At 41.6% G+C, this 22,237-nt stretch overlaps 1 protein-coding gene across 2 annotated transcripts in view; it reads left to right on the top strand.

Annotated features, from left to right (window-relative positions):
- The window catches only part of LOC126402107 (zinc finger protein GLI2-like), a 111,657-nt gene that overhangs the window by 13,111 nt on the left and 76,309 nt on the right, over window positions 1–22,237 (top strand). For both annotated transcript variants that reach the window (XM_050063788.1, XM_050063790.1), the window contains exon 2: window positions 4,782–4,888. In XM_050063788.1, coding sequence (XP_049919745.1) covers window positions 4,795–4,888 — 94 coding nt within the window. In that variant the 5' untranslated portion in view covers window positions 4,782–4,794. The remainder of the gene's footprint in view (window positions 1–4,781; window positions 4,889–22,237) is intronic.

Below are 22,237 nucleotides of genomic sequence, written 5' to 3' on the forward strand. Positions count from 1 at the left end.
GGTGAATTAACAGAACAACTGCTTTCAGCACAAAGCCTTTGTAGAGACAGAGGGGGAGGGGCTCCTCTGAAGCCGTTCCCTTAAATAACTTTATTGTGGGGGTCTCTTTAATGACTCATTGTGAGCCCTTTGAGAGGAGCCCACAGTCAACAGTGGGAGGTGACGGTTAATTACACCACTAACTGAGCTGTTGACTTGCTAACGTGGTCGTCAGTAAACTCACTGATGTGTAGGTGGACTCTCTCCTGAGTCACCAGGTCCACGTCTCTCATTCTGCATGATTTAGTATTTCAGAAAATAAGTGAAAATAAGTAGCTGGTTATGCCTCAAACCAAAGCTCTGTTTATGTCCAAAAGGTCAAAACTTTATTGACAAAAACAGGAATTTCAGCTCCCTGAACACAGGAACAGTTTGGCACAAATGTCCACTTGGACTCAACAATGAACAAATTAGTTTTCATTGGTCATAAGTCAAAGGTCAAGGTCACTGTCACCTTGTTTGTCTCATTCACATGAATGCCTTATCTTAAGAATGCCTCAAGGGAATCTTTTCAAATTTGGCACAAACACCCACTTTGACTCACTGATGAACTGATTAGAATTTGGTGGTCTAAGGTAAAGGTTACTGCACCTGTCTCATTTCTCTGAACGCAACATCTCAAGAAGGCCTTAAGGGAGTTTCCTCAACTTTGGCACTAACATCCCCTTAGACTTAAGATTAAAATGATTAGAAATTGGCAGTTGAACATCAAAGGCCAAAATTTAGTGTGACCTCGCAAAACATGTTTTTGTCCATAACTCAAGAATTCATTCACTAATTCTGACCAAACTTGACACAAATGTCTAACAGGATAAAATAATGAAGGTCAAAAGGTCAAAGGTCAGCTTGACTGTGACATCATCATGTTTCAACGTCATATCTCAGGAACAGAAGGGGAGACATTTGGTCAGATACTGAATTGGTGACTCTAATCTTGAAACTGTGCTGATTGTATAGATCTTTACTTTCAACTTGGCAGTACGCAGAGGCGCACAACCACAAAGCGGCAATTCTAGCTTTAATTCAGCTAGCCTTAGTGTGTGCTATTGGAAGATACGTTAGCAAACAAGATTTAAACTGTCCACATTTAGAAGTTACATTTTCAGAAATATACACATAACTGCATATAAATATGTGACCAGGAAAGGCAGTTCAAAGCTTTTCCAAGGCGGCAATGCTAACAGATGCTAATAGCTAACAAACTTGTTTGCTAATTCTACTATTTATTCTATTAAAAGCTTCCGGATACAAACCAATCATCATTTTCTTGGATATATAAGAAAGGATGACTATCAGTGAAAAGCTTTTCTCACACCATAATGCCAGAATTATACTTATCGTGCTACAAGATAAGAAGTTAAAATGCTAGGGAAATGTTAGCATTGTAGTTTTAAAGGGTGCAAAAACACCCAAAATACACCAAGCAGTACTTTTACTGCATGTAAACACTTCCTGCATCTCTGGCAGTTTGCATTTATATATGTTTAATTTGATGTTTCTGTTAGCATCACAGACTGAATTCCACCACCTCTCTTTTGTTTGGTGTCGGGGAACATTTTAAAACCATCTACACTCACGCCAAGAACCTCAATACAATTAAAGTTAGTTGAATCCTTGAGGCTGCGGAGCTAACCGCCGTCACTGAGCTGCTAAATGTGTGAACAGCAAATGTTAAGCTTGACTAATAATGATTTGCGAGGACAGATCAGAGGAGTGTGAGCGTGAAAGACTGCCATTATGTGCCTCATATATCACCTCAGCTAAAGGGGGCTTTGTGTGTGTGTGTGTGTGTGTGTGTGTGTGCGCGTGTGTGTGTGTGAGGGACTTCCCATGAGGCTTCACTCCTGGCCTCTCACACCTGTTACACTGATTCATCCGCGGCAATAAAGACACCAGACACGACTGTCAGTCAGACGCTCAGCTTTGTTAAAGAGCCAGTAAACTGCTCGTTTACAGACTCAATGGACTGCCGCTTCATCCAAGTGTGTGACCTACAACCGACGCATTGTTGGGTGGTGGTGTTACTGGGGCCGTCCCGTAACCAGAAGGTCACCAGACTGGTTCCTGAAACTGTTAACAGCTTCTTACAGTTAAAGGTCGTCGATTTCAATAGAGCAAATCACAGTGACGTCACACTAACAACAACAATCACTTCCAGGTTGACGACTGGCAGGTGATGACAATGTGGAGATATGTGAGAATGGCAAACTTGTTTATTTCTGTCGTCATTTTCAGTCGTAACCTATCTGACGTCTGACAACCTGTTCCTATTCCTTGCGTTTATTTTTCTTTTACGTATTCTTCATCTTCCGTATAAATTTCGCCGTGAAACTGGTCTTGCAGCATTTCCAACACATCGGCAAAAAATACATAAAAACGTGCGGAAAATTCAAGAATGGAGGCTATGACTTTTCTCAGAGATTCACCAAGTGGTTTTTACGAAATTCGCAAAACAGTGCGTAAAATTTTCCATTGAAAAAGTGATTGGAGATAGTCGAGAAATCATGATTCAAAGTTTGAACGGCTCGTGAGATTCTGGACTTTATTGGGCTAAGTTGCTTTTTTTATCTAGTACAGTGTTTATAAAATTACAGTTTGCATTTTACAGTATTTTTCAGACATTTCAGATTTTATAATGGGTGTCTATGGGAGAGCGCTAGAGTGGTGACATCATAACAACAATTTGCTCTCGCTGCCACAAGTTTCACTCTACATTCACGATTTATACATCAAAACGTACGGAAATTCGTGCTGGTCACAAAAACGTGACAATGGTCAGTAACTGTTGTACATGTAGGAAGTATTGCATGTAGTTTGCGGTAATAGTACTTGGTGAGGGCAGCAGGCACTCGTTGCAAAATGTTCTGGGTTTATGTATTGTGTTGCATTGCTATCATCTCTGATAAAACAAATTGACCAACAGGACAGCGAAACAATATACCGCTGTGGACGAGGCTGCAGCGAAACCTGTACATCACTGTACACTATATATGAATATTTGTCCCACTTTACCTTACACACAACTCTCATGTTCTGCTGAGTTAAATTACTGGTTTTGTCAATAGAGTCTGGTGGCTTTGATGTAATGGCCTCGATTCCCTGTCTATTTTTGGTGGGCCTTTTTAGATGGCTAAAAACTAACTAAGACAACCGGAAGTTGCTGTAAATAAACATTGTGATTAGGTTTTTCTGTGGTAAAAGAAGAAATACTACAGTGTTAAAATACTCCTGTCTTCAGACTCTCACTCAAGTACAAGTACATGTAAGTATTAGCATCAAAATATAAGTAAGTACTAAAAGTAAGTACTTATTATGCAGAACAATATATACTGTAGTTGTTTTTCCCGTAACTGCAAGAAAACATGTTCTTTGTTTGGATTATCAAATGGACAATGGATCGTTGATGTTTGTTTCTGAGTACCAGTGTTAGCTAGCATGCTAGCGTTCGTGAGCTGCAACTTTATCAGGACTTCAGGACAGCACTTAAAAAGTTGCCTACTTCCACATGAAACGTCTACTGAGCACTGAGCAGCGATTATAGCCTGAATATTGAGAATACAATGAATATAAAATCAACTTCATGAGATCAGTTGTGAAATAGTGCATTTTATCCAGAAAAAAAAATGCAGCTCCTCTGTTTACTTGTATTTGTCTACGTCCACGTTGTCGTACAGTCCAGCAGTCTGTGTTTCTATATCTATGATGTAACCTCTGTTCATAATACCGGATGCAAACAGTATCATGACGCCGTGAACCTCCATGTAACTGACTGGCGTGTCTCCACGTGTTGCCTGACTCTGCACACACTCTGCTACATGTTTGTCTTTCCTCAACCTCTGAGATTGTCCTCGAGCATCGGGCAAACATGTCGGGGCTTTCTGTTTTCCCGCGAACCCCCGCCGAGGCTTCACAGCTCAATCTGTGGACGTGGGGGTCAAAGAGTGGGGGTTTGAGGGGTTAAAGGGGACGGGGGGTGAGGAGGAGGAGGTCTTAGCTCACATGTCATCAAAGTTTATTTGACTATTGACCTTTCCGCCAGCGCCATTCACACAGGCTTTGTGGCCTGAGCTGTTAGAACAATATGACTTTATCTTCAAAGACTCTGAGGCTCTTTATTCAGGCTGCTTAATCTCACTGAGATCGTCCTTTAAAAACTAAACATTTAGGAAGCTGTTAAGTTTCGTTAGTGATGCGGATCCAACAACAGCTGAAGGGTTGAACACTGGGCTCCATTTTTGGCTCCAGTGACACATATTTAATCATAATAATAGTTTTTGAGAAACAAGTTTACAGCCATGCTAATATTAGTAAATGATCAACTTCAAGGTTATTTACTCGTTTCAGACATTTATGAGGCAAAAATACCCATAATTCTCGGGTTTGAGCTTCTCACATTTGCAGCTCTTTTGCATTTTATATCACTGTAAATTGAATTGCATTTTTCTATTTCATCCTCCGTCTCTTCACTTTTGCATTGTGTTTATTGTTACACACCAAATTAGTTGGACAAATCTCTCGTTTGTGCAGACCTACTTGGCGGTAAAACATTTCTTACCCTCTGGTTTCTTAAACTCTTCTGGTCTTTGTCTCACCCCTGACGAGCCTTTTCATGGGCGCTCTCCAGCAGGAGCGTCCAAGTCCTGAGTGTCCTCATCTCATCCCAAATGAACACAGCGAGGCCCTCTGAGTGCTCTCCACTCATTCTCCATTAACAGCTCCTTTTGTGTTTCTTTCACTTCCAGAGTTCGTTTGGCGATGGAGACTTCCGCATCGAGAGCCTCCGAGAAAAAAGACAAAATGGACGGGAGTGGATTCTCCGACCTCCCGAAGAAACCCTCAGAGACGAGAGGTAACATGCTCTTTTTTTTAAATTTTTTTTTTTTTAAAGCCGAGCTGGATGTGAATGTGGTGTCCAGCTGTCTGTCAGGCCTCTGCACGCTGCCGAGGTCTCGCAGGTGCTCAGCCAGGGGGCAAAGGGGGAGCGAACACGGCCGATGAAATATACATTTCAAAGATAAAGTGCCATCTCGGGAGCCGGCTCTCCTCAGGCCTGATAAGGCACCAGCAGCAGTCAGAGGTGACTTACAGTAGATGTCTGATAGGAATCCTAAATAGACCCGGGTCTTGAAAGAGCATCGTTAATGCGGATCGCCCCCGTATCAAGGCCCGGTGCGTGCCGTCGAGGAGTGTGGCACCATTTGAGCCCATAAACACTGATGAATAGATAACATGACAAGAGAAGAGAGGGGGTCGGGGCAGGTGAGAACGAGTGTTTGTGTTGTTGAACTAAATGAAGAGTAGCACCGATCCGCTCTCGCAGGGGAGGGACAGGCAGAAAGAGAGAGTACATGTTTTAAAGATGTCAGTGAACGTGTGATGAAAGCTCCGTATAATGAGGCTGAAAGACCTTGTTCTTACCTCCAGAGTATAAAGGCAAAAAAAAAAAAAATGGCTGGGGCTGGTAGAGCCGAGGACGACACGCCGCTGCACAGATTGACAAAGATGCAGACTGATGGGCCGCCTTTGAAATGGAAATTAAACGCGTGGTTTAGTGACATTTTTACTCATTAATGAAGGACTTGGTGGCCTGCCATTATAAAGAAACACTCATTAATTGATAAAGAAGGAACAAAGATGGAACTGGAGCCCGAAAGTCGGCGTCACACCAGAAAACAACCCCATAATTTCGCCATAATTTATATTGGATATGGGAACACAACGCAGCCCAGTATCCCAAAGGAGTCGTGTTCTTATTGGACGAATCTGCAGCTCAGACTGTACATCCAGTGCCAACACAGGAAGTAGTGTGTCCGTTACGGAGAGATGTGGAAGTAGAGTTCTTTAGTAACCTTTTTTTGGTTTAGTTGCTTTGAAGCCTGGCGTAACCGCTTATCCTGTTAGGGGTTGTGGGGGGTGGAGCCTATCCCAGCTGACATTAGGCGAGAGGCGGGGTACACCCTGGACCAACACATCCTCATGGACTTTCTACGTCCACCTACGACTTGCAAGGTGCCCTGGGTGTGTTGGTTGTTGACGTTCTGGGACGTCGTGTCAAGTCTTCTCTCAAAATACACTTCAATTTTCACAGGAAATTCAACGTTTACGTTCAGTCTCTTTCAAAATGAAAAATAAAATTTAAGTATGACCTTTAAGGCTTAATTTTTCCTTTGCTGACGGACTTGCGTAAGGGTGTCGCACAAATCAAAGTTCAAGGTCACTGAGACCTTGCCTCTGTCTCATTCTCTTCTATGCAATACCTTAAAAACATCTTGCGGGACTTTCTTCAAATTTGGCACAAACGTCCATTTAAACTCAACAATCAACTGATTAGATTTTGATGGTCATAGTTCAAAGGTCAAGGCTACTGCGACCTTGTCTGTCTCATTCTTGTGAATGTGACATCTTAAGAATAGTTTTAGGGAATTTCTTCAAATTTGGCACAAACGTTCATTTGGACTAAAGGATGAACTTAATATTTTTCTGTGGTCAAAGTTCAAGATCACTGAGACCTTGCCTCTGTCTTCTATGCAATACCTTAAAAACATCTTCGGGACTTTCTTCAAATTTAGCACAAACAGGGGGACCTCTAGTCTACCTGGTAGAGTCCTCTGCAGTGGCCCAGGTTCGATTCCGACCTGTGGCCCTTTTGATGCCTGTCATCTCCCCTCTTTCTCTCACCTTTCATGTCTATCTTAGATGTCCTATCAAGAAAGGCAACAATTGCCCAATAAATAATCTGGGAATTTGAGGGAATTTCATTAAATTTGGCACAAACGTTCATTTGGACTAAAGGATGAATTTATTATTTTTCCGTGGTCTAAGTTCAAGGTCACCGAGACCTTGCCTCTGTCTCATTCTCTTCAACACAAAGCCTTAAAAACATCTTGCAGGACTATCTTCAAATTTGGCGCAAACGTCCATTTAGACTCAACAATGAACTGATTAGATTTGGTTTGTCATAGTTCAAAGCTCAAGGCTACTGCGACCTTGTCTGTCTCATTCTTGTGAATGTGACATCTTAAGAATAGTTTGAGGGAATTTCTTCAAATTTGGCACAAACAGGGGGACCTCTAGTCTACCTGGTAGAGTCCTCTGCAGTGGCCCAGGTTCGATTCCAACCTGTGGCCCTTTTGCTGCCTGTCATTTCCCCTCTTTCCCCCACCTTTCCTGTCTATCTTAGATGTCCTATCAATAAAATCGCCCAGAAAATAATCTTTCAGGGAATTTGAGGGAATCTCATCAAATTTGGCACAAACGTTCATTTAGACTAAAGGTTCCAAAAAGTTCAAGGTCACTGCAACCTTGCCTGTGTCTCATTCTCTTCAACACACTACCTCAAGAACACAGTGAGGGGATCTCTTCAGATTTGGCACAAATGTTCATTTGGACTCAACAATAAACTGATTAGAATTTGGTGGTCATAGGTTGAAGGTCAAGGTTACTGTGACCTTGCCTGTCTCATTCTCATGAACATGATACCTCAAGAGCATTATGAGGGAGTTCCTTCAAATTTGGCACAAACATTCTCGATGTACGATGAACTGATTGGATAAGATAGATTTTACTGATTGAAATGAAAACACGCTGAGATTAACAGGCTTATCCTTTAAGTTTCTCTCACAAGTTTGTGAAATATGTAGCAGCCTCTGGAGGCCGAGGAAGAGGAGGAGGAGGAGGAGGAGGAGGAAGGTTTGATGTTGCAGGCGTTTTGTGTGCATACTTTAGTTTCTGCTTCACAGCTCAGAAACAGATATCTCTGAAGCAACAAATCCACGAGGAATATTCCCCTCGAAGCATTAAACACTGTAAGACAGCAGTATGAGTTCGGCCTGTCAAAGCACTGACTCATATTTAAAGTACATGAGAAACCTGCTGAGGTATTTTCACGGCGAATGTCCCAGGAAGTAGAGGTGAGGACGACACGAGGTGCAGAGAGAGAGACAGAGAGGATGCATGTTTTAAAGATGTCAGCGAACGCGTGATGAAAGCTCGGTATAATGAGGTTAAAAGACCTTGTTCTTACCTCCAGAGTATAAAAGGGATGAGTTAGTGGTGGAACGACACCGTGTTAGAGAGACTGACGTGGATGCAGAGTGACGGGCCACTTTTGAAATGGAAATACAGCCAGTGATTTAGTGACATTTCTTCTCTTTAATGAAGAACTTGGTGGCCTGCCATGATGAAGAAATCGAACATTAATTGTTCATAAGAGAATATCAATGTAGGACAGTTTTTACATGTGGAGCTGCCGTGTTTTTTTCTCATGGTCTTCTTCAATATTTGAACAAAGCTGAAGTCTTTTCCTCCGCTGGATTAAAAGGACAGTCCCAGAGTTTCTGCAGGGACAGTTTCTACAGCACAAAGTAGCTCCAACGACACAATGTGCAAATCATTACTTCTATAATTATCGGCTTCCAAACAAGAAGGAGGTGAACGTTTTTTAGTCACGGACGTTGATTACCACAATACACATAATACACATCTTCAACTTTAAGGGGTACTGCTTTACCTTGCCGTCAGATAGCAATATCTGAATAGTCATTATCTATACTCTCAACAAAGCCAGACTTTATTGACAAAAACAGTAATTTCAGCTCCCTGAACACAGGAACAGTTTGGCACAAATGTCCACTTGGACTCAACAATGAACAGATTAGTTTTTATCTGTCATAAGTCAAAGGTCAAGGTCACTGTCACCTTGTTTGTCTCACTCACATGAATGCCTTATCTCAAGAATGCCTTCAGGGAATGTTTTCAAATTTGGCACAAACACCCACTATGAGTTACTGATGAACTGATTAGAATTTGCTGGTCTAAGGTGAAGGTTACTGCACCTGTCTCATTATTGTGAATGCAACATCTCAAGAAGAACTTAAGGGAGTTTCCTCAACTTTGGCACAAACACCCACTTTGAGTCACTGATGAACTGATTAGAATTTGGTGGTCTAAGGTAAAGGTTACTGCACCTGTCTCATTATTGTGAATGCAACATCTCAAGAAGGCCTTAAGGGAGTTTCCTCAACTTTGGCACAAACATCCACTTTGACTTAAGAATGAAATTATTAGAAATTGGCAGTTGGACATCAAAGGTCAAAATTTAGTGTGACCTCACAAAAAATGTTTTTGTCCATAACTCAAGAATTCATACACTAATTCTGACGAAACTTACCTTAAAAAATACCTTAAGGGAATTCCTTTAAATCTGACACAAACGTGCATTTGGATTGAAGAATTAGAGGAATAGAATTTTGTGGTCATAGGTCAAAGGTCAAGGTCAATGTTACCCTGTCTGTCTCATTCATGTGAACGTGATATCTCAAGAACATCTTGAAGGAATTTCTTCAAATTTGGCACAAACATTCACTTGGATTTAAGAATTAACTCGTTAGAATCTGGTGGTTGGAGGTCAAAGGTCAGTGTTACTCACAAAACATGTTTTTGTCCATAACTGAAGAATTCATACACTAATTATGACGAAACTTGACACAAATGTCTAACAGGATAAAATGATGAAGGTCAAAAGGTCAAAGGTCAGCTTGACTGTGACATCATCATGTTTTAACGTCATATCTCAGGAACATTCTAAATGTAACCTTTTTCTAAGTGGCTAAAACGTGTTTTGTTGCTGACCCCTTCGCCTCCGTGTCGATACTTTTGTCTGCTTCTCCAAACTTGAGGTGTGCTGACCTACACTGACGATAGGTAAAACACTGACAATGGTTAAGTGCCTCATACAACCCAACTTCAGAAGATCCGAACTATCCCTTTACAGCCAGAGGAACTGCTCTGACCATGATTATACAGAATCAGTCCAGGGTAAAACTACGAGTCTCGCCTCTTTGACCCGAAACTGAACCTCACTTGAACACCCTCTTGTATATTTACACATTCGACCATTTTCAATATCAGCTGCTGACTTTTTTAATCTCCTCTCACCTAAAATAAACTCCATAACTCTTCCTCCCTATCAGCTCTGTGTAAGAGCCCCGTATTCTAATCTGAAATAAACAACAAGCCCCGATCCGCAGCCGCCGCCCGCTCCCGCCTGGACCAATCAGATATCTGTGCTAAAAACCACAACCGTCTGCCACTGTGTCGAGACAGAGCAATTACTTATCTCCGTAATATGCATTATTATTCCTGTTGCCAGCTCCTGATAAGTGAATATGCAGCGCGAGCGGGAGGCAGATGAGACGGGGTCCTTGAACCTGCGAGTTTTATTCCCAAACAGCGGAAACTGCACGATCCTAATATACTGCCGCTGCTTTTATTGTCAGCGTATGCTTTACTGTTGGCTACAGAATTCCTGTCACCTAAGTCATGCCCACCTCTGAGCCTCGACGCCGGCTGTATAACAGCCCGCCCTGTTTTATATTCCCGTCCCGCGTTATTTATTTAGAACAATTTCCTCTCTATCAAAGGACATGGCTAATGCCGAGTTTTAATATGTTATTTACACATAAAAACAAGCTATTTACAGCCGTGCATGTGTGCAGAAGGGAGGAAAATGAATGGGCCCCTGCGCCCCTCTCCGATCTGTTATATCACAGTTTAACAATCTGGATTGCTAATAGAACCATTTATCATGGAGCGGTCATTTGTTTTATGTGAGCGGCCCAGGTCCCGTTCCCAGAGGCCTATGGAAATGGGGTGCGCGTATAATGAAGCTCAAGTGAGAGTCACTTTGTTTAAAAAGTGGATGCGCCACGCGACGAGTCAATTAGAATGGACCCAGGTGCTCCAGACGCTCCTATCTGCTCCTTTCTGATGATCCTCCCCCCTCGTCTTCCTGCTCCGTCCACCCTCACACGACCCAATGCATGAAATGAGATTTTTTTTTTCCCTCGAAAATAAAATAAAACCCTGGCACGGCGACTCCTGGACTCGGTGCCAGTGTTTTCGGGGGCTGGACTCTGCTCTCCTCCCGCTGGCCGAGCTCGGGACTCTGCTGCCCGGTTAATAGATTCAAATGAGCGCTTGTATTTCCTCTGACAGCACGCATCTGTCTGCTCACACAGGCCGAGCGGATTTACGCCATCTCGGGGACCTTTATGATTTCAAACCCATTGGTAATAACCAAAGGTATTTAGAGTGGAAATATTGGTGAGAAAGAATCCGCCGGCCGTTATTGATGTATGTGTCAATGTCTCCACTCGGGAGAATTAAAGTCGCTCCGGATTAGGGGAGAGATTTCCCTCTGTTTATATACATATAGGACATTTCTTTAAGGCTTGAATCTGATTTCCGTCACGTTGGTTAAATTTAGAGTTATTGCCTTTTTTTATCCAGGCAGGAAACACATCACAGCTCAACTTGATCCTGATTGGCTCCCTGTGCTACATTAAAATGCACCCAGTTTGAACTTGAAATGTTCCGCTTGGATCAGAGGGAGCCAGGCAGAGTATTTCAAGAAACATCACATCCTCGTCATCTGTTTTCATAGAATTGCACATGTTCAAATTTCCATTTTTTCTTGGAGCACTTCAAGGACTTCTTGTCCATGTCCTTGGAAACAGCACTCGGGGTCCATTTACTAGCTCTTCTGGAGCTTTCAATCATTCAGTAACAGTTTTCTTAGCTTCTGTTTCCCCTGGGATGAGTGAACTCTTAACTTTAAAACCAAAGTACACAAGGAGGTTTTAAAAGAGATCATGACAAAGTGAGTACAAACACCTTCAATTTCATAACAACTCTATCTAGTGATGAAGATCATGTCATGTGATCAAACAGCCCAGAGGTCGCCAGAAGAAAATGTTGGCGCTGCACGTTTCTGCAAACCACAAATACGTCACATATGTAAGTTTTAGATGTGTCATGTCACCACGTCACTTTAGAAACGCTCCAGGAGGTGGAGGGATGACGTGACACCCTGGGGAGATGCCTCCCAAATTGCAGACCGCTGGTCAAGACTGACAAACTGCAAAATTGTAGCATGAAAAAAGTTATAATTTCTACTGAGAAGTTGCTGTGTTTCCTGTTGTGATAGTGCAACAAAAACTGTTTATTTTTTACCCAAATATTGCTGAGTTTCCGGCTAAGATCGTGACAGGAAAACTGGTCATTTTTTGGAGAGACGTGTGTTTCCTGCCAGAACAGTGCAACATAAATGGTTTCTTTTTTACCCCAACATTGCTGCGTGTCCTGCCCAGCTTGCCAGAGGAAAATTGTTAATTTTTTACAGAGAATGTTTCCTGCCAGGATAGTGCCACGAAATGACATTGCATTTTACCGAGACATTGCTGTGTTTCCTGCAGAGTAAGCGCCACAAAAAAAGTGTGAAAAATAATTTTCACCAAGAAGTCGCTACGTTTGCTGTCAGGATAATGTTGTTGTTGTTTTACCAGGACGTCTCTGCGTTTCCTGCTGGGATAGTGCCACAAAAAAGATATAATTTTGACCGAGAATTCGTCGTGTTTCCTGCCAAGATAGTGCCACGAATATTGATTATTTTTTTTACTGAGACATTTTCCGTTGAGATAGTGCTACAAAATGAGGTTGATTTTTACTGAGACATCGCCGTGCTTCCTGCCAAAATACTGCCACGAAAATCTGATATTTTAAGCCAAAACATGATCTTTACCTCACCATAACCAACTGTTTTTGTGCTTAAACATAACCACAATTTAACCACAGCGTTATGCTTGAACATACCTGCTCCATAATAATGTAATGTAGTTTACAAAAACACACAGTTCCAACTTTTATTCCTTCTGATTGTGTTGGATCAGTTTTATAAATGGACGCTGTGGTGAGATTATTTCCTCAAATTAATCTGAAGTTTATTTTTAACCCAGCCCAGAGTTATTTTAAAAACAAAATTATGTGACCTTTAAATCCTTCACTGATGCAGATTTCTTTTTGGTGAATATCAGAGAGGAAGCTTTGTTTCTGAGCCGGAGCCGCTCGTACGTTTCTCCCTCCTCTCTGTCTGTGTCGGTAAACTAGGCCAGAGGAAACTACTGGGCGCCACTAATGATTTGATTAACTGGCTTTGGTGGCTCGTGACATACATCTTGCTGAGAGTGAGTTTGTCATTCGAGAGGGAGATTGATGTGCCGCGCTGTGCGCCGGCTCCCCTCCCTCCATCCCTGCCTGCTGCCTCCCAGGTCTTTCTGCTGAGTCTGGCTGGTCCGCAGGGAGGGACCCTAAGTACTTAGCACCTCCGAGGCTGCCCCGGGGCACTCTGAGTGGGGGGGGCGGGGGAGGGGGAGGCAGACCTTAACAGGCTAAACAGACACATATCAGAGAACATCTTTCAGGACGGGAGGAAAGGGAAATGGTGGGAGGCCAAAACAGCCACATATTCACACCTTTTTAATTAAACATCTTTGCTTTATCGAGACATTTAAAGACGACACTGTAAGGTGCTTTGGATTAAAGCAAACGCTGACATCTGCCTGAGGTCTGGTCCAGGCTGGGAGTCAAACCGGAGCTGCCCGTTGGAAACAATGGGATCAGTTAGACGAATGCAGACGGGGGCCTGGGTGTGTAAATAGTATTTTAAGAGAGGTGGGTTCCTGATAAGGACGGATTTCTTTATCTGGGGGCCGGTGGACGGTGAGTAATTGATGGTGGCTGGATGCGCAGGCCCCCACCGCCAGCCAGCGAGCTGCACAGAGAGCACTCAGGGGGTCAGGCCCGCTGGCAGAGAAAAATGCAAGCGAAAGAGGCTCAGCATCCACCTCCTACTCCAAAAGGACGGCCACTAATCTTCCTGAGAAGAAGAAGGAGCAGAAGAAGAAGAAGAAGAGGGGGCGGCGGTTCTTTTTCTCTGCCTCTGTGCTGTCTAAATGAGGCCCTGCCCGGGGAGGCCGCGGAGCAGAAAAACAGCCCCCTGACATTAAAGCAGGCTCGCTAACACACAAAGTACTTTTACACACAAACTACTACTATTTTACTGTCAGCCGGGACAGCTGCACTGCGCTGCTGAGAACTACTGCAGTTTGTGTTTTATTCAGCAGAGCTTAGATTATTCCTTATATTTAATGCGCAGGACATTTTTAAAATGTATTAAAAATGTGTCGCATTTATTGAGATATTTTGGCCCCTTGGAGCCCCTCCACATGAGAGCATCAGAAAACACAAATTTTTATAACTTGAAACATTCAAATTATGTGGTCCATTAGGTTGATTGGTCCAGTAGTTTGTGCACAGAGACAGTGTGTAGGATTTAGGGGGACATTTTGGCAGAAATTAAATATGATATTAAGTGCGTTTTCTTTAGTGTGTAATCAGCTGAAAATAATAATCGCTGTGTTTTTGTTACCTCAGAATGAGACGTTTATATCTACACAGGGAGCAGGTCCTCGTCTACAGAGATCACCATGTTGCACCGCCATGTTTCTACAGTAGCCCAGAACGGACAAACCAAACACCGACTCTAGATAGGGACATTCAGATTTTTTTTGCCACCATAGTGGCAAGCCCCTCTGCAACAACAGCGTTGGAAAAACACCAATTGTTTAACTTGAAAAGTGGTTTAAGTCACCCGGTCCGTTAGGCTGATTGGTCCAATAGTTAATGCGCACAGACACACACACTTCAGCCTGGCAGAGTATAATAACAGAATCCAGGTGGAATCGGTGCTGTATGCACATTTAAAGAGTTAACTTCCCCAAACAGAAGACACATAGGAAGACTGAGGAGTAAATCTTTCCAACATGTGCGTTAGCTCAGTAAAAACATTAAATAAGAAAAGCTGATCTACAAGAGAATAAATATTTAAAAGTCTAAAGATCGTATGTGATCCTTGCCGCATTATATTCTAATGTTGTGTTTTCCTTTATATAAATAAAGACAATTCCACCTTTAATTGGTGCAAAAAGATCACCAGAATGCACAAAGTGAAGTTTGTCACAGTCAGCCATATACATACTCTATATTCTTTTACTTCCAACTTCAGATTCCAAATTCCAACTCTGACATTCCACATACAAACTTTGATTCCAACTTTTAACTTTGGAATTCCAGCTCCCATCTCTGACAATTTAACTTCCAATTTAGAATTGCATTTTTCAAGGTTAGAATTCCAGCTACTAACTGGAAATCCAGCTTCCAACTTTGGAATTCAACTTCCAACTACAGAAGACCAAATTCCAACTTTGGATTCTGACTTCCAACTTGGGAATTCCAACTTTCAACTTTGAAACTCTAACATCCAACTTAGGATTTCAACTTCCAGCTTCGAAAGTCAAACTTCCAACTTTCGAACTCCAGCTTCCATTTTCAAAACTCCAACTTCAAAACTCCAACTTCCAACTTTGGAATTCAACTTCCAGCTATAGAAAACCAAATTCCAACTTGGGATTCCAGCTTCTAGTTTTAGACTTCAAACATCCAACTTTTGAATTCCAACTTCCAAGTTTAAAATTCCAACTTCCAACTTTGGAATTCCAACTTTCAACTTTAACTCTAACATACAACTTTTGAACTCCAGCTTCCATTTTCAAAACTCCAACTTCCAACTATAGAAGACCAAATTCCAACTTTGGATTCCGACTTCCAGTTTTAGACTTCCAACTTCCAACTTTAGAATTCCAGCTTCTAAGTGGAAGTTCAGCTTCCAACTTTGACATACCAACTTAACTTTGGAAGTTGGGAGTTGAAAGCTTACACTGGGAATTTTCAGACTTTTATTTAGCATCAGTGACATCATTAACAAGAGACTGTACAACATTCAGTGTGCTTATTAACAGGGACTCTCAGCACAGTTTTTTTCATACAACATCAGTTGGTGTGATTTTTAATAACTCCGATGACATAATTCCTCCAGATTAAATCGTGATGTCACCTCACCAGCTGAGATGATCTCAGATTCCTTCACCTGCTTCGTTAAAAGTGAGACCTGAACCCTGGAATCAGATGTTTTCCCGCAGCATGTGGCGTCTCAGCACCGCACAGTTTTCCAGTAATCACACTGATGGCTGTTTCCACATGAGAACCCATATGTGAGCCCACTGCATTCACCATCATGTGGGCTAATGGGATTTCTGCACACACACACACACACACTCACACACACACATACACACATATTTCTGTGGCTCTTTGTAAACATTTAGCTTGATGACTTTCCAAGATGCCCTCGTCCCGTTTTATCTGCAGTTCCACTCGGGGGAGAGGCTGGTCCAAGGGGCCGCCAGATTAGATGCACTGAGTGAACACAGAAATGTTTTTTCTTATTTTCGGTCTATTTATAGAGCGGCGCTAGATTACTGGATAAAATAAATACACAAGTCTCTCTGCCTTCACTTGCTCCGTACTTGTTAGTTGTTTTCAGGCTTGAGAGGAGTCATTAAGGAAACTTGTAGGAACATGGCCCAGATATTCCACAACATATACAAAGTGAAGCTGGAGATATACTCACATGGCACTGTGGAATTATCTGGATCATTGTAATCCAAATCACCTCACGTGCTCATCAATAACAGCATATTTAATTAGGGTGTAAAACCCTGAACTTTGGCAGGTTAAAGGTCTTGCTTTTTGCGTAAATCCCGCAAAGAATCCCAAAGACATTCGGAAAAATCGCCAGCATCTCATGTCTCGGTATTCTCGTTTTAATTTATAGACTAATTTAAGTGGGATTGTTAGAAGAAAAAAAAGTTCCTTTCAAACTAGAAATGGGCAGGAGGGGTGGTGGATTGATCCAACAACCTCCGACTTTCCCGTAAGACTGTAAAGCCAAATCTGTTCTTTTTTCCGAAACCCAACCACGTGCGTTTGTTGAATGTCAACAACCAACGCACCTTGTACGTCATATCTCTATGTGGAAAGTCAATGACCAAACGTCCATATGTGACGAGGACAGAGTGAGAATGTTTTGGCATTTCACGTTTCTGCAAACCAGAGATACATTTGTAGGTTACCATGTTTTGGATACCAGACTTTTCATTACGTGATCAAAACCGATGCACAGAGGCACCTTTTGCAGTGGTATGATATGCACCATGTCTTGGTAAAAGAATACAAAAACTGCCTCTCGTGGCATTATCTTGGCAGGGAACACAGCAATGTCTCGGTAAAAAATAACCACTTTTTGTGGCACTATTCCCGTAGAAAATGCGGTGATTTCCCTGTAAAAAAAACAAACACTTTTTCTGGCACTTCCCCAGCAGGAAGCAAAGCAATGTGTTGGTAAAAAAACAACTGCTTTTTCTGGCACTATCCCGATAGAAAATGCAGGTGTTTCTCTGTAAAAATCGACTTTTTTTGTGGCACTATCCTGGCTAGAAACGCGGCAATGTCTTGGTATAAAACAATCACTGTTCAAGGCACTATCCCGGCAGGAAACACAGTGATGTCATGGCAAAAATCAATCAATTTTTGTCGCACTATCTCAGTAGAAGACACAAGGATGTCTTGGTAAATGAAAACAAAAACTGCTTTTCATGGCATCATCTTGGCAGGGAACACAGCAATGTCTCGGTAAAAAACAATCACTTTTTCTGGCACTTCCCCGGCAGGAAACACAGCAATGTGTTGGTAAAAATAACTGCTATTTGTGGCACTATCCTGGCAGGAAATGTGGCAAGGTCTTGGTGAGAACAATCACTTTTTCTGGCACTATCCCGATAGAATGTGCAGCTACCGGTAGGAAACATAGCGATGTCTCAGTAAAAGTAACAACTGGTTTTTGTTGGCACTATCCAGGCTGGAAATGCAGCTACGGCTCACTAAAAATCAACTGGTTTTATTTTTTGTTGGTCTGTTGTTAACACAATATCTTTCAGTAAATATGTAGAGTGAGATAAAGAAGTTCTTCACAAGTTAAGTATCAGGGTTTTTATCCAGTAAGCATGTAGAGTACCTCCCTCTTCATAGGACTGGCAGTAGACATAATTATAAATTAAATAAACAGTAAATAAGTGAATCATAAAGATAACACCAGGGAGGATAAAGTGACGCCTCCTTTTGTTCAGTAAACATGTCGGCCCTCGCCTGAAACAAATTGGTCTTCTGGTTCTCACCACTTATCAACGAGAGGTCTCTCTGCGTCTCAGTGGGTATGGCTGGTTGACTGAAGCTATCCCAGCGCTGAAATATGCAACCGCAAGCTTCAGGCAACGTCTGGAGACATCAATCTCTCAGAGCCATTAAAGGTTTGCTTGCACTGATTCCAAAAACAACAGGCTACATTCCTGGAGATTTACAGCTGTGGGGAGGGAGGGAGCGGGCGGCAGCGATATATGGATGTTTTAGAGGATTAAGCCCAAAAACTCCCCCACCTTTTCATTTTTCTATTTCCCTCCTCTGCTGCTCCACCAGACTGCAAATGAGTTCCCCGCCCCCCTGAGAGGTGGCCTCGGAGGTTTGGGGGCAGGTCCCAGGTCTGTCTGGGTTCAGCGTGGAGGCTGAGCAGCACAGAGGCACGGACAGAGTCCAGGCTTTAACATGTGGACCAGAAAGAGAGTTTAACTCTACAACTAAACCTCACGTTATGACTCGTCAACATGTGGAAGCATCTGAGTTCAGAAAATCAACCTGACGGACTCTGCACGAGGATTTACAGAAACAGCTGTGGTTAAAGTTAAATTAAGTTATTGATCATTTATTTCTGTCTCATTTCAGGTCGTAAAGCTGGGCGACATTTTGTTTGTAACTGGGCCAACATTACTTTGTTTTATTTAAAACTGGGCTAACTTTGTTTTAAACTGGGCTAACTTTGTTTTATTTAAAACTGGGCTAACTTTGGTTTAAACTGGGCTAACTTTGTTTTAAACTGGGCTAACTTTGTTTTAAACTGCGCTAACTTTGGTTTAAACTGGGCTAACTTTGTTTTAAACTGGGCGAACTTTGTTTTATTTAAAACTGGGCTAACTTTGGTTTAAACTGGGCTAACTTTGGTTTAAAACTGGGCTAACTTTGGTTTAGACTGCGCTAACTTTGGTTTAAACTGGGCTAACTTTGGTTTAAACTGCGCTAACTTTGTTTTAAAACTGGGCTAACTTTGATTTAAAACTGGGAAAAACTGGGTTTAACTTGGTTTAACCCATTCTCAAACCCAGTCTAGCCCAGTTTTTAACCAAATTTGGCCCAGATTTAAACCAAGTTAAGTCCAGTTTTAACTTTAACCTCTACATGACCTGCAGCTATCCTGTATTTTTCGTTTTTAGGGGGTGTGGACTGTGCAGGCTGGAAAACCTAAAAAGCTTCACCCTGAATCCAAAAACTAAAAACACATCATTATTATCCAGCAGTTACGGACACTGAAATATCTTCTTCTGTTTCTGTCGCCTTCTTTATGTCGACACTTTTGTCAATTCTGCTCAATTTCAAATGACCACGAGTCGTATTCAGTAAAGATCCTGATGTTAGAGTGGATCCTGACTGGTTGGTTCAGGGTAAAATCCTACAAATAAGGAGCTAAGAGTTCTTTACAAAGTGTTTCAGCTCCTAAAAGTGAACTCCTGAGTCATTAACACGTCCTGCAGGTCACTTACTGTCCAGTGAAAACACTGAGGACGATGACTTACATCAGAGTCTGTGACTAAAACCAACCATGGAAAATCGTTTCATCTGATGTGAACTACGTTTAATATTCCTGCCGTGTATTTTCAGACTCTACAGAATTTGTTTACATCATGTTTTCTGCTGTAAACAAAGATCAGCCAGTTTATTTTAGTGGTTTACTCAACACACTCTGCAGACTGGCCTCTGCAGTGACACGTACACTGATCCCTCTGTTTGCTTAATGGGTCACAAGTTAAACACACACACACACACACACACACACACACACACACACACACACACACACACTCAGCAGTCCCACATGTGCAGTGTTTTCTTTCAGACTCGTGCAGATGTGTCTGGACTCGTAACGTCAGTCGCACTGATCTGAGTCTTCTAGCGTGTCCCACGCCCCGACCTGTTTATACAAGACGCTACAGTCCATCTTCCTCCTCCTCCTCCTCCTCCCTCAGCATATTTATTACGTGTAGGAAAGATGTGTGCCATCACGAGACCGTGAACTCAGAGGAAACGCTCAGAACATCTTTCATGTTCCTCCTACAAGACTAAGCAATGACACAGGTTTCCATTCAGCCCTGTGAGGTCACGGTGCGTCACACGAGCTCTGAATTAGTTTTAATATGAGAAACATTCACGGAGAATAAGTTCAGTTCCAATCGACGAATCATGAGGAGTCTTTGGAAACGTTTCAGTGACTGTCATGTGACCACAAACTGATCTTAGTGTCTGTGATAACTACATTCATCACAGTTTTAAACAAAATGTTGCCCAGTTTTAAAGCCTAGTTTTAAAGTAGGCTACAATGGTTAAAAAAAAAACTAGGCTTAAGTTAACTTTGATCAACACAAAGCTAAATTTGGGATAAAACTGGGCTAGATTTGGTTCTAAAGTAGGCAAAATTTTGTTTTAACCTGGGCTAGTCCGGGTTTAATAATGGGTAAAACTTGGCTCAAAGTTGAGCTACACTTGGTTTAAAACTGGGCTTAATTTGGTTTTGAACAGGGAAAACAAATTTTCTGAATTTGGATCAAAGCTGGGCTAACCTCAGTTTAAAACTGGACTAAATTTGGCTTAAAATTTGTGTAAATTTGGTTTAAAACTGGGCTCAACTTGTTTTTAAACTGGACAAAATTTGGTTTAAAACTGGGCTAAACTTGGTTTTAAACTGGACTAAATTCAGTCTAAAACTGGGATAAATTTGGTTTTAAACTGGACTAAATTAGGTTTAAAACTGGACTAAATTTGGCTTAAAACTGTTTTTAAACTGGGCTAAATAAGGTTTAAAACTGGGCTAAACTTGGTTTTAAACTGGGCTAAATTTGGCTTAAAACTGGGCTAAATGCGATTTAAAACTGGGATAAATTTGTTTTTAAACTGGACTAAATTAGGTTTAAAACTGGGCTATACTTGGCTTAAAATGGGCTAAATTTGGCTCAAAAATGGGCTACATTGGGTATAAATTTTTTGTAAATTTGGTGTAAAACTGTGCTCAACTTGTTTTTAAACTGGACTAAATTAGGTTTAAAACTGGGCTAAACTTGGATTTAAACTGGACTAAATTTGGTTAAAAAATGGGCTACATTGGGTTTAAATTTTTTGTAAATTTGGTGTAAAACTGTGCTCAACTTGTTTTTAAACTGGACTAAATTAGGTTTAGACCTGGGCTAAACTTGGTTTTAAACTCGACAAAATTTGGTTTAAAACTGGGCTAAACTTGGATTTAAACTGGACTAAATTTGGCTTAAAACTGGGCTAAATGTGATTTAAAACTGGACTAAATTCGGTCTAAAACTGGGATAAGTTTGTTTTTAAACTGGACTAAATTAGGTTTTAAAATGGGCTACATTGGGTTTAATTTTTTTGTAAATTTGGTGTAAAACTGTGCTCAACTTATTTTTAAACTGGACTAAATTACGTTTAAAACTGGGCTAAACTTGGATTTAAATTGGACTAAATTTGGCTTAAAACTGGGCTAATTGTGATTTAAAACTGGACTAAATTCGGTCTAAAACTGGGATAAGTTTGTTTTTAAACTGGACTAAATTAGGTTTTAAACTGGGCTACATTTGGTTTAAAATGTTTGTAAACTTGGTTTAAAACTGAACAAAACTTGGCTCAACTTGTTTTTAAACTGGGCTAAATTTGGCTTCAAACAGGGTTGCATTTTGGTTGTATATTTGGTGTAAAACTGGGCTGAGCTTGGTTTAAAGCTGAACTAAATCAGGTTCAAACTGGGCTTAATTTGGTTTAAAGGTAGCATTTAGCTGATGTCTAGGTTACATATATAAATGGCTATATGGCTTTTTATACAGACTTTTTCCTTCCAGGTGACAATTTAAGCAACTTAAACCTGAAACAACATGAACTCTGAGAAACTGAAAAACACCTGTTGCACATTTGAGCAGTAAAGATCAATAAATCTGCTTCCTGAGCTGTGAAGTGAGTAAAAACAGGTAATCGATCACTTGTTGGAGCTGATCCAATCCACAGATACTTTATTCTTGTTGTGTGATGTAGACAGACTACAGTCCCAGAGGGTTTCCCTGTCGTCACACCTCTGGTCTCTGATCTGATCTGTGAGCAGGCGGACGCCCGGGCAACAGCGAGGGTTGCTCTATTCATGTGCCACTGATGTGATGTGTGCATCCAGCCGGCCACCACACACAACACAGTGAGCTTTAAATCACTGTGCTCAGAGAGGCTGTTTGTGATCGCTGCGAGTCCC

The sequence above is a fragment of the Epinephelus moara genome, chromosome 16, assembly GCF_006386435.1.
Source record: "Epinephelus moara isolate mb chromosome 16, YSFRI_EMoa_1.0, whole genome shotgun sequence".
Classification (NCBI taxonomy): Eukaryota; Metazoa; Chordata; class Actinopteri; order Perciformes; family Serranidae; genus Epinephelus; species Epinephelus moara.